Source organism: Grammomys surdaster, unplaced genomic scaffold, assembly GCF_004785775.1.
Source record: "Grammomys surdaster isolate TR1022 unplaced genomic scaffold, NIH_TR_1.0 126313, whole genome shotgun sequence".
NCBI classification, from domain to species: domain Eukaryota; kingdom Metazoa; phylum Chordata; class Mammalia; order Rodentia; family Muridae; genus Grammomys; species Grammomys surdaster.
The window spans coordinates 9,858,565-9,870,897 of NW_021621113.1; the positions used below are offsets into that span (position 1 = coordinate 9,858,565).

Consider the following 12,333-nt stretch of genomic DNA (forward strand, 5'->3'; position numbering starts at 1 on the left):
AGAGAGATGTGACTCAGAGTCAAGGCAGTGCCTAGAAGCTGCACAGGTCAGGAACTGAGTCTCTCCTAGAGTCCCAAACTGATGAATCCAGCCCTGATGAAACCTTTACCTTTTAAAAATAAGTTCTAACTCTCTGGTGGTAACAACATGTGTTATTTTAAGCTATTATTTTTGACAATTCATGAGGACAGAAGAGAAAACCAAAGTTCCTTCCTTGGCTTCTAAGACAAGCCTGCAAGCCTTTGCCTTTGACAGCCGACTGAACACCGCCTCCTAACGCAGTCCCTCGGGATTCTGCTTCTAGCTCTCTGTGGTCTAAAGCTCACTTGCACTAAGGAGGGGTGTGGCCCTTCTTCCAGATGTCCCTCTGACTGGACTGCTCCTCTCTCTGAGGGCATCCCTCATGGTGTGAACAGCACACACAGCCCTGTTCTTCCCATTGTTCTCCAGAGTTCATCTCCACCACACAACGACTCTCTCCACTTCAGTCACACGTGGGCTGTCCATCTTGCCACTGAAATGCAAGCGCCACAGAGACAGGACAAAGGTGTTTCCAATCATCTGTCTGCAACAGCACTCAGGAGAACCACCCAGTAAGTCTGTCTGTTCTTTTCTTTAGGACTTTCAAGACAGGGTTTCTCTGTGTAGCCCTGGCTGTCCTGGAACTCACTCTGTAGACCAGGCTGGCCTCAAACTCAGAAATCCGCCTGCCTCTGCCTCCCAAGTGCTGGGATTAAAGGCGTGCGCCACCACTGCCTGACAAGCATTTCTTGAGGGCCTTCTGTTGCTGTGCACTGTTCCAAGTTCCCTGAGAGACTAGCAGCTCCGTCTTCTCAGAGCCTGCGCTCTACTGGGGGACTAGCTAGAGGGGATGAACTATGGTGCAGATGCCCGGCACACGGTACACATGTAGAGAAAAGTAAAGAAACAGGTGAGGACAGTCTCCACTAAGAATGCCAAAGAACTGTCACAAGAAGGTGGGCCTGAAGGAGGGAAGAGGAGCAGAGTTTGATGAAGGAGGAAGAAAGGGAACAGCTCTGAAGCCATGGAAGATGTCCTGGAGGAAGAGCCTGAGGCTGATAAGGACCCAATGCATGCAGAAGAGCTTGAGTGAACAGGGCTGAAGAGAGCAGATGGCAGAGTGCAGTCAGGGCCTGAGCATGTTGGCCTGGCAGGCTGCAGGACTCACACTGCCCACTGAGGATGAAAAGCCATTATGGTGTGGCCAGGGGCATAGCATGCCAAACTCTGCTTTACAGTAAAGGGGAATGCTGAGACAGAGAGGCTGTGAGGCACTGAAACCATCCAGATAAGGCGGTGGAGACATGGCTACTCACACCCAGGCGCTCCGAGCTTTTATCCCATGTCACTGCACTGGTCTCCACCGTGTTCTCTACCATCCTGGGATGTTTCCCTGGGATGTACTGGCAGCAATCTACCTGTCTCTGCCCTGCCCCAACCCCACCCCAGCCCTTAGGCTGGCAGTTACAGGGGCAGGCTAGTCAGCTAGCACTCAGCATGGCCCACTCACAGAAGTACTCCATCAGGTCTTTGTCTTGCTTCAACTCTGTCCTAAGTGCAAACAATTCCTGGCTGCACATAACTCTGACCACAAGGTCCTAATGCTGCTCCAGCCAGCAATCCAGGAGCCCTCAGGGAAAGCTTTCTACTGCCTGTGCAAACATGGTTCCTTCTGCCTTCACCTCCCTACCTAGTGTGCCTGCCTCAGCTCCCCCAGGAGTACTCTGCAGGAAAAGGAAGGGTATCCCTCACCTTCTGAGTGCTTCTTCTTGGTGTGGTAAGCCAGAGCTGAGGCCTGTGTGAAGGTCATGAGGCAGTGCTTGCACATGAATGGGCGGTCCCCCGTGTGAAGGCGTAGGTGGTTCTTTAAGGTAGAGTTGGCTGCAAACTTTGCCCCACATTCCTCACAGGAGAAAGGTTTCTCGTCGAAGTGCTCAGTCAGCTTGTGGTACTGCATGCCTAGGCAGGGTTAGCCGGCCCAGAAAGAGACACTACAGTCAGCGTGAGGAACCCGGCAGGAGGATACCCAAACAAGCTGTACTCAGGCTCATGCTTCAGCCACAGGAGGCCAGGCTACCCCAGCCTCAGTCCTGCCATGACACTCACATGCCACTGGTCCACTTCCTGATCCCTAGTCAACTTAGCCTCACTCCTGGTTGAATCTGGCATAGAGATTTTTAGCCCATCTTCCCCATCACCCCTCTCTTAAAGGACTCTCTACTTACAAATAAGGGAAAAAACCTCACTTTTTAAGTTTCATTAGGTTTACCTGAGATCTGGGGCAAGGCAAAATGATTCTGATGTAATGGCCTAGGGTTTCCATATCAATAAGTTTATCAGTAAGTAAATAGGATGTGGGCACCCACAAGCCAGATGTTAAACATCTGGCTACAATTATTATAACTGCCACTGTGTGGGTGTGGTGCTAGGCACTTAGATCTATCTTCAGACTTCCTAACAGTACAGAGAGGTGTGGTGAGGAACCTCCCTAACAGTTGGGAGAGCAAGTTCTGGGGCCAAGCCCAGCATCTGTGTTCTTCTCAGGACACATCACACCCCTATGAACCTGCCCCAGTGCGAAGCCATCCACACTCATGGCGAACACACTGCCAGGCTGGAGCCCAAGCAACAGCATCTGCAGCCACGGCTGCCTTCTGACATACATACCTGAGGCATGGGCAAACTCTCTTCCACAGAGGTCACATGTCACTGGCAGCCGCTTCTTCTTCTTCTTAGGGGCATCAGGCTCTCCGCCTGCACTGCGGGCATCCGGCTGGTGCTTCTCCAGCTCCTCCGAGTCTCTGGTCTCACTGCCCTCCTTACTCTGCACCTGCTTGCTCTTGGCCACCCGGCAGCGCTTCATGTGCACCTTCAGACGGCAGTAGAAATGGAAGCTCTTGTCACAGGCTTTGCAGATGAAGCTCTTCTTGGCAGAGTCTGGGGAGGCAGAAGTGTCTTTCTCCTGTGGCTCTGGCCCAGGCCCAGGCTCCCCCTGCTCCTTTTGTCCCATGTCCTGGCAGTCTCCGCTGGCTGCCTTCGCTGCTTCCTCCGCTTTGTCCTTGGCTCCAGGGTGAAGCCCCTCAGTCACCTTCCACCTCTCCTCTCCATTTCCCTTGGTGAGGAAACCTGCACAGGAGAAGACTCATGGCTCCAGGGCTCGGCTTCTCTTATGCTTTCCAACTTCTCTAACACACTCTTAGAGGAGACTGGAGATTAACTGGCTCCTCGGGAAACTCAGAAGTAATATAGCTGTCATCTTTACTTCCCACTAAACACAAATAGCACCATGTCACACCTGCGCTCCTGGCTGTTAGGTACCAAGAGCACATAAAAGGAGCAAGTATCTTGAAGCACGACATCCTCTTACATCAACTGTTTCTTGTCCTCAATATAGAAAGTGCCCCAGGGTTTAGCAGGCCCTCAAACCCTGTTCCTTACCAACATGTGCCAACTCCTGCATGAGGGGTTGCAGGCCAGGGAAAGACTTATGGACACTGCATAGGAGGTGACAGACCACAGATGCTGAGACAGATTTCTCCATGGCTTTGCTCAGTACCACTCTCAGGGAGGCTTCAGGGCTCACTGTCTCAGAGGATATGCTCAGCATCTAAATGAAAACAGGATATTATGCTGTGTTAACATCAGATCGTCTCCAGGATCTTCAACATCAGGGCAGAAAACCTAAATTCTAGAAGACAGTGCCATCTTTAGGTGGTTTGTATTACTCTCTGAGACATGTGGAGAACCCTGTTTTTCAGAGGATAAGAAAATAAGGAAAATGCAAACCAGGCAAGCGCATACAAACAAAGCTGTGCAGAGAGAATTATGGAGGCACCTGTGTTTCCTATAAGGACTATGTCTCAGCACCAGGCACCTCCCAAAGAGCCTGTCTAGATCTGAACACAGGAAGCCTGGGGGTCAGGGTAGAGTGTATAGGATTCTAGAAGTGAGCCCAGGAAGAGGGGGCTGTAAGATTCTAGAAGTGAGCCCAGGAAGCCTGTGGGGAGGGGTATAGGATTCTAGAAGTTAGCACAGGAGGGGGATGGTGATGAGCTGGCTACAGCATTTGGCAGCAGCTGCTTCTGTAGAGATCAAGATAATTTTTCATAATATATAATTGTCTCCATGTCTAGAAGTAATTCTGCATGAAGAGTGGCTTCATATTTTTAGACACTTAGATGTACCCTTTTAAACATCATTTTCTTTCATAAAGAAATTCAGCGTTTTAAAGCAGGTTCAAATAGGGGCTTTAAAGAGGCCAGGAAAATGATTTCAAAGCTGTCCTCTTTCAGAATGCTGGAGCTATGGGCAGAGAGTCAGCGCACACTGAGAAAATAAAGCAGGACCATCGCAGATGGCCACATAGAACTTTCACTGCAGAAGACATTTTACTTTCGCTCTTTTCAAGTCTATCTAAATAAACCTGATGTCCCTGCAGGCAGGCAGGAGACTAATTAGTGAGGCTAAAACGATCAACTGCAGAGGCCCCAGCTCTGAAGTGCGTGGCACTCTGGAGAGAGGCGGGCAGATGAGCCTTGCCTCTGGAGCTCTGCGGGTGCATGTACCGCCTTCTTCCTGTCTGAGAGGCAGACTGAGGAGGGGCTGTCGCTGGTGGGGATGGTTAGAAATTTGCCCTCTGTCTATGTGGATCAAAAGGACACTCCAGGTACATCTGTAGTTTAATTTTATGTTCCTTTATTATCTTTCTCTGTTCCAGATGTACATGACAGGGTTTAGACATCGCTTAGTCTTCCTCAGCCCCGATGTAGATTTCTGGGATGCTGGTCAGTATGAGATGCCTCTCAGAAAACGAGCTGTCACTATTTGCTGGCCCATATGGGCAAAGCTTTGTTCTATCTATGTTTATCTTGGCTCTTTAAAGAAGTAGAAGAAAACACACATGAAGACCAACTCCCAGCATCTGACACCAGCTGCTCATGAGAGCACAGTAGACAGAGCCACCATTTCAGTTGCCCCACCGCTCTAAGATGTGTCTGCTGGGGTTGGACACTGGGTTCACTGCTTACTCACCAGTGTCCTAGATGGGAAACACAACTGTGTAAGCCTGAGGGCTTCTGTAAAGGGGGATGACATCACCTGTCACTTAGGGCTGAAGCTAAAGGGCAAAGGTGTTCTGAGGAGCTAGTGAAGCACCAGGCATGCAGAAGGCATGCTGCAGAGAAGGAAGACGGTGCCAGGCATCCACCTGTCAAACTTCTACAGAACTCCACGCCCCACAAACCTCTACCTGTCCTCCACTCCCCACCTCCTTCATGGTCTCTGCCAAGTGCTCTTCCTCTGAAGAAAGGTGCTCACGCCCTGCCGTCTGCTGGATGGCCTCCTGGACCAGCTTGCTATGCCTCAGGACGGTTTCCAACACCGTGCTCTCTGGGGCAGTCACTGAAAGGAAGGGAAACTGGACACTTAGTCAAGCCATGGGCATTATTTTCTCCTTCACCTCTCCACTCAACCCTCCAAAAACACAGCCCGTCTGTCTCTTTACTTGGGCTAGGTGTGAAGAGAATGGCTGCCAGCACTGCAGCCAGAGGACAGGACCTCACAGTGATGGATGGTGGCACCCACATCCCTGAACACAACTGCTCACCCATGCATGCGGGTGCTGCGCCATGCCTGAGTCAGGATTCACCATCTAGCTCTTCAAATACCACTGAACACACTCAGAATCCTTTCTTCCTGCCTTCCTCAAACGCATAGCACCTATGGTCAACCCACTGTGTAGGAGAACACAGGAACGTATTTGCTATTGCTCCCAAGGGGAAGGACACAGGTGGCAACCATGAGAGAGTCCTCTTACTCCCTAGGAGTGGACAGTTGTCTCTATGGGGGACATCATGGCAGAGGGAAGACAACTCACCTGCCCGGAAGAAAGCCCCAGCACCAGCCTCCCTTCCTACTTCCTCCAAGAGCAGGTTCAGTGGGCAGGTCTCAGTCTCTTGAGCCGCCAGCAGCAGTTGCCAGATGGCTGTTGCAGAGAGAGTCTGCCTCTCCAGAGCTGCTGACATCAGGGAACGGAAGCCACCTGAGCCAGAGTCCTGTTTCACGAGGGTCTGCATGACCTTCAAAATGCAGCACAAATGTAGGTGTAAAAGACTGACCCTGAGCCAGCGGCAAAACAGTTGAGTCTGTGTTCTGGGAGGGGAGGGCTTTTCAAATCAAATGTACTTTGTGTGTAAGGGGTTGGGTATGGGGTCAGGGAAACAGCAGAGTAGTAAGAAGCTTATTTAACATACACCATGCCCTTAGTGTGTGTGTGTGTGTGCGTGTGCATGTGTGTTGATTGTGTATGGTTTGGTTTTTAGGCAGGATTTCCCTGTACATCTCAGGCTGGCACTGACCTAATAATCCTCTTCCCTCAGTCTCCTTAGTGGTGGGGTTAGAGGCATGTGCTACCAAACATGGATACAGACAGATTTCTTATTTGCAACAAAGTTCCTCTTTCTTTCTCATGAGTGCCTTTCTTTATGACTACAGTGAGATGGCTGAGGCAGCAATGGCACTGGCCACCAAATCTAACGAGCTCAGTTTGCTCCCTATAAGTCACCCAGTAAAAGAGGACCGACTCCCGCAAGCTGTTCACTCTACAAACTAGATAAACTAAAACTTTAAAATAAGAAATTGCATCTACTCTATTTGGCACTTTCCCTTAGAAAAGGAGTCACCTTCTAGTTCTCCTTCTTGGCATTTCCCAACATAGCTGTGTATATGTATTTATAGAAAATGGAAATGCATGTGTGTACAGAGTCGTATTTCCCCTCCTAGTCCCCCTCCCTGCTGCTCACCTCTCTGTCTCCAGGGGCTAAGCTCTTCGCCCGTGAGATCACCTTTAGCAGCACCTGGTTGTCTATGAGAATCTCAGACAGGTTTTCATGGTACTTTCTCAACAGCTCGGCTCCATAAGCATCAGGGTTAGGGGAGGCTGTAAGGACAACATCGGAACAATAATGCTTGATGCACCAAAGGCAGCCGAGGACTTCTAAGAAGACAAGAGCCACAGACAAATGAGAGAGAACAGCAGCCATGAGCTGCTTGTTCTGCGGAGCAGAGTCCCGTGGCCAGCCTGGGGCTGCACACACAGGGGTCATATTTCTGCTGGTCTACACAGAATCACCAGTGCTTCAGGGTCGTACAAACAGGCTAGTGGCTGGGAGAAGGCAGTGACTGCCCAGCAGGTGGGTAATGAGGGTGCTGCTTTTGTCAGAGGCTCTGATGTACAGATTGTGTTCTTCACAATGCCCAGGGTTGAGGATTCATGTGGTGATCCCAAATACCAGTAGTTACCAGTTCAGGCAGTGCCCGAGAAGATGGGTGCAGTCTGTTCAGATGCCTCCGAGGCCATCTGCCAGCTACTTTCTTAAGTCATATTTCCTTAAAGGTAAAGAAAGTACAGCAGTCTGTATGTCCCTTACTTTATATATAGTTATGTTTTTATTTTCCTCTTTGACACAGTAAATCCACTTCTGGAAACTAAGCCTAAAACATTCTGAAGGCAAAGGACCATGGCCACTGTGGAGCCTGATGATGAGACTGACTGTAAAGGCAGCATCTAATATTTGCTGATGTCCTACTATGTGCCAAGCACTTCATTAAATGTCTAACAGGTGTCATTTCATAACAGCCACAAAAATAAATGTGACAATTCTTATACTCACTCCAGAGTCAATGGGGTTCACAAAGTGAAGCTATGTGCTTAAGGTCAGACAGACATGGATGGCTCGGTGGCCTCCAGTCTTCCCGTTACACATCTACCCAGATCAGGGCACATGTAACACGCCACGCACAGCTTTGCAACAGACACATACACACAGCCTTCAAAGGAGACTGGAGTTTTTAGAAATGCAGAGAATGTTTTGATACTGTTAAATGGGGCAATCATACAACTAAAACATAAGGCAATCTATGGCACTGACTTAGGGAGAAAGACAACAGCCTATTTTCTTCTCCATTTTGGGAGATGCCCCATTTTGTGTATAATTATTACTATAAGCTGGAGAAAAGCTCTCCTGTTTCTCAGAAATTTGTTTGTTTGTTTGTTTGTTTGTTTGTTTGTTTGTTTTTCTGAAAGCTATCTTGATCAAATATGCTCTGGGATGCGGACAAAGAAGTTACAGCTGGGCTAAAAACAGAAATAGGCTCCTTCCCTCGGACTAAGGGACACCAAGGTGTGTGTGTGTGTGTGTAACCTGGGATTGTAATGCATAGCTGGGTAGGGGACAGTCAGGAGTTGAACTTGCCACTCACATCTATCCACACGGTCTGCTGGAATGCACAATCTCCTGGGCTCCCCTGTCCACTCAGTTTCACAGGTGACTCTGGCCAGGCCTGCAGGAGGAGGGCTCATTAATAAATCTGAACCATAGAGACCCTAGGAGGGAGCTTAATGGAGAAGAGTCCTCAGATTCCAACTGATCTGCGACAGTGAGCTTGCTTCATAATGCCATTTCTTAACGCATGTCTCATCTTCCCAGCAGGGGGCCAGAAAGCAGCTTTAAGCTGTGATTTTCTGTACAAGCAACTCCTGTCCAGAGAGTGAACAATTAGCTAGTACCTGTGGTGCCGGGTAACTCTGCTACTTTCTGCAAATTGTCCAGCAGGAGGCCCAGGTTTGGGAATGCTGTCCTCACAGCCTGGAGGAGCTTTACCAGACTCTTGGCCGGCAGGGTCTTCTCTTCAGTCACTCTGTGCAACAGATTCTCTATCATCTCCTTGGGTGTTCCGCCCTCACAGCAGCCCTGAATCACCTGCAGGGGCGTGCAATCAAGCAGACACCAGTTACTGCAATTCACGATGAATCTGACACATGGCCGGAAAAGCCAGCAAGAGAGCCGTACAGGATGCCCACCACCTCCAAGCCCTCCCGAGTCAGTCTCTTGCCAGTGTGTATGTGTGTGTGGGGTGGGGTACAATGGCTGCCCTAGCAGTGGACGGGTTCCAGAGAGGAGGGAAGAAGGGAAGGAATGAGTGAGGAAAACCAAGTCAGGCACAGGAGACTCTTGCAGCCTGACTGACTGGCAGTCAGGGTGTTTCTTTCTTTACACAGAATGCAGGAGGCAGGGATAGATTCATTTTGTTCAAAGAGATACAGATCAGATCAGTTTTGTCCCTGGACACATGTTTAACTTCCTCTTGCAGGTCTGGGGTCATAAGTTTAGTCATCATCGATAAAGCGTGGTAGAACAGAGATATCTTTTACAAATCATTTTCCCTCATCAACCCCATAACCCAACTTCTAAGAATCTAGAAGCATATTTTGCCAAAGCAAATATATATGGTAAATGACAGCCCGTTCTCACGCTGTCAGCTCTGTGGTTTCAAGGGCACTAGACAGAAAGAACATCTCCAAGCAAGCCCAGGCAGATTGCCATGTCCAGCATGGTGTATTGTTAACTCTTAATGGTCAGGATATCAATTATCATTTGGATCAAGAAAAATCCTCAGGCCAAAGTTGCTGCAGTTATTTAATTTCTGGTATAATACAATGTTTATATTATATCTTTGTGGAATTTCTTTATATGTCTAATCTTGGTATTCTTTTGTTCCTTGGCCATAGGACACCACAGTGTCCCTGCATGAGCTCACTTTTCTGAGGGAGGCCCTGACACCTCATTCTTTTATTATTTTCCCACAGCATTCTTTGTCCATCAGTATAAGCCCCTGTGTATTGCAGCGATAACTCCAGCCAATCTAATGTTGTTGCCGTATCTTTTCCTGGAGGGGTATACCATGTGCAGCCCCTATCTTATATGCTACGTAATCGCCTGAGCATATAGTAGGAAGAGGCTGTTAATCTGATCTGCTGAGAATCCCTTTAGCCTGCCAAATCTTGTTGACCTTTTTAAGTTTACTTTGTTCTGATTATCTTGTTCCTGAGTAAGTACGGGGGTAGATGTTCCAAGAGTATCTTGAAGCCAGAGCCTCCTAAGGAGCTCTCTGGAGTTTTCATGTGAGTCACAATCTTCAAGGTGCAAAGAAGACCTTCAAATAGGTCAGACAAGGCTATTTCCCTAAAAGGAGAGGTAGTCTCCTCAGGCCCTTCCTGGGGAAGCTCAGAAGCAGTGCTCCTGGGAGAAGGCATAAATGGTTCATAAGAAAATTCCCAGAATCCCAATATCCCCAAGTTGTACAAATATTAAGACTTCCCCAAGCATGCTGCATCCTGTGACGAAGAGAAAAAGTGAAAGCGGCTCTTTACCAAGCAGCTGCCTGTGTGACTTTGCTGTGCCAGTCTCTAGCACTGCTTTATGTCATAGTCCCTTCTCATTTCTGTTTAAAAACAAAACCCAAAAAACCTAACTCTCCAAACAAATAGCTCCATGAAACTCTTCCCCAGCAGCAAGCCTATGTGAAGTCTGCTTCCAACAGCTTTCCAACACTGTTTGAAAACCATTTTAGAAAAAGGACTGGCCTAGTACTTGTTATATAGCCCAGGCTGGCTTTGAACTCATAGCAATACTCTTGCTTCAGCCTCTCAAGTGCTAGCTAGCTAAAAGCACCTCAGATCTGGCTGGTGTGATCCAGTAAGCAATGCACTTCTGACCAGCTCTTTGGATCCTGTCTGCTTAAGATACCGAGACTGAGAAATGGGTAGACACTTATTATGGTTTGTATATGTTTGTATATGAGTGGCACTATTTGGAGGTGTGGCCTTGTTTGAGTAGGTGTGTCACTGTGGGCATGGGCTTTAATACCCTAATCCTGGCTGCCTGGAAGTCAGTATTCTAGCAGCCTTCAGATGAAGATATAGAACTCTCAGCTCCTCCTGTACCATGCCTGCCTGGATGCTGCCATGCTCCCAACTTGATGATAATGGACTGAACCTCTGAACCTGTAAGCCAGCCCCAATTAAATGTTGTCCTTATAAGATTTGCCTCAGTCATGGTGTCTGCTCACAGCAGTAAACCCTCAGAAAGCACTTAGCACTGTTCAAACATGTTCTATCTCAGTTCCATAGTCAATTCTGTTTATTCACTTCTACTTGATTTGAACACTTAAAAAGTTAAACTGTTCTTTCAAATTATTTTTCTTATAAAATATCTCTCTCTCTCTCTCTCTCTCTCTCTCTCTCTCTCTCTCTCTCTCTCCCTCTCTTTTGTTTTGTGCAGACCAGTCTTATGTAGCCTTGGCTGTCCTGGTCCTCAGTCTGCATCCCAGGTTGGGCTCAAGCTCAGGGAAATTCTCCTGCTTCAACTTCCTGAGTACTAAGATTACAGTGTGTACCCCTAAGCTTTGTGTGGTTTTTGTTTGTTTGTTTTTGTTAAATTCTTCTTTGCGTGTATACATGCTCACATTCCTATGCTGTGTGTGTGTGTGTCTGTCTGTGTACATGTGTACATGCACTGTTCATGCAAAGACCCTGGGTATCCTGTTCTATCGATTTTGCCTTTGTCTCTTGAGACAGGGTCTCTCACTGAACCCAGATCTTGGCCTGCCACCCCCAGTGATGCTCTGTGTGCTTGGGGCTCCAGGCACACACACAGTGACTTTGCCTTCTTAACGCATGGGTGCTGGGACGCACACTCAGGCCCTCAGGCTCATGCAGTTATCTTACCCACAGCCCATCCCTCAGCCCGTGAGCCTGTGATTCCCCAGTCTTCTCACTCTCAATGGCCACCTGCTTCAGCTCCACTCCAGCTCAGCAGCCCATCCCACTTCCCTTGCTCATCCTTGGTTTGTCAATGGATTGTCTGAGCAAAAAGGCCGCAGGGCTCTAGTAAAGATGTTGAACAATAAAACACGTGACAGACACTTTCCTACTGCCATACAACTATTTCTTTCTAAAAATTGTATTTACTTTAACTTTATATGCATTGGTGTTTTGCCTGCATGTGTGTCTGTGTGAAGGTGTTAGATCCCTTGGAACTGGGGTTACAGACAGTTGTGAGCTGCCGTGTGGGTGCTGGGAGTAGAATCCAGGTCCTCTTGAGGAACAGCCAGGGCTCTCAACTGCTGAACCACCTCTCCAGTCCAATAGAACTATTTCTTAATAAACCATGATGTAATATGCACAGTGTGGCTCTTACGGAACCAGGGAATGAGGAGACTATTTCAAAGTATTCGATCCACAGCTCACAGTGACTGATCTGTGAGCCTTCCTCTGGGAAATGCCTGCTCTCAGGAGACAGTCAAGCAGATCCGTCATGCCAGCAGCTGCCATTATCAAATTAGCTCTGTTCTAAAAGAACGAATTGAGTTTTAAAACCAGTCGTTTCTCCTTGGATAATGTCTAATGTCTATGGTAGATACTGACTAAATGAACCACAGTTTAAAACTTAAAAGCTTATATTTAAAACGTGT

At 48.2% G+C, this 12,333-nt stretch overlaps 1 protein-coding gene across 4 annotated transcripts in view; it reads right to left on the reverse strand.

Moving 5' to 3' along the window:
- The window catches only part of Zbtb40 (zinc finger and BTB domain containing 40), a 70,838-nt gene that overhangs the window by 14,561 nt on the left and 43,944 nt on the right, over nucleotides 1–12,333 (reverse strand). For all 4 annotated transcript variants that reach the window (XR_003710287.1, XM_028759813.1, XM_028759814.1 and 1 more), the window contains exons 6-13: nucleotides 8,588–8,780; nucleotides 8,281–8,361; nucleotides 6,822–6,958; nucleotides 5,897–6,098; nucleotides 5,288–5,421; nucleotides 3,460–3,628; nucleotides 2,689–3,147; nucleotides 1,774–1,980 (exon numbers count right to left, since the gene is read on the reverse strand). Coding sequence is in view for 3 of the 4 variants with exons in the window: in XM_028759813.1 (XP_028615646.1) it covers nucleotides 1,774–1,980; nucleotides 2,689–3,147; nucleotides 3,460–3,628; nucleotides 5,288–5,421; nucleotides 5,897–6,098; nucleotides 6,822–6,958; nucleotides 8,281–8,361; nucleotides 8,588–8,780 (1,582 nt within the window). In the remaining variant the exon portion in view is untranslated. The remainder of the gene's footprint in view (nucleotides 1–1,773; nucleotides 1,981–2,688; nucleotides 3,148–3,459; nucleotides 3,629–5,287; nucleotides 5,422–5,896; nucleotides 6,099–6,821; nucleotides 6,959–8,280; nucleotides 8,362–8,587; nucleotides 8,781–12,333) is intronic.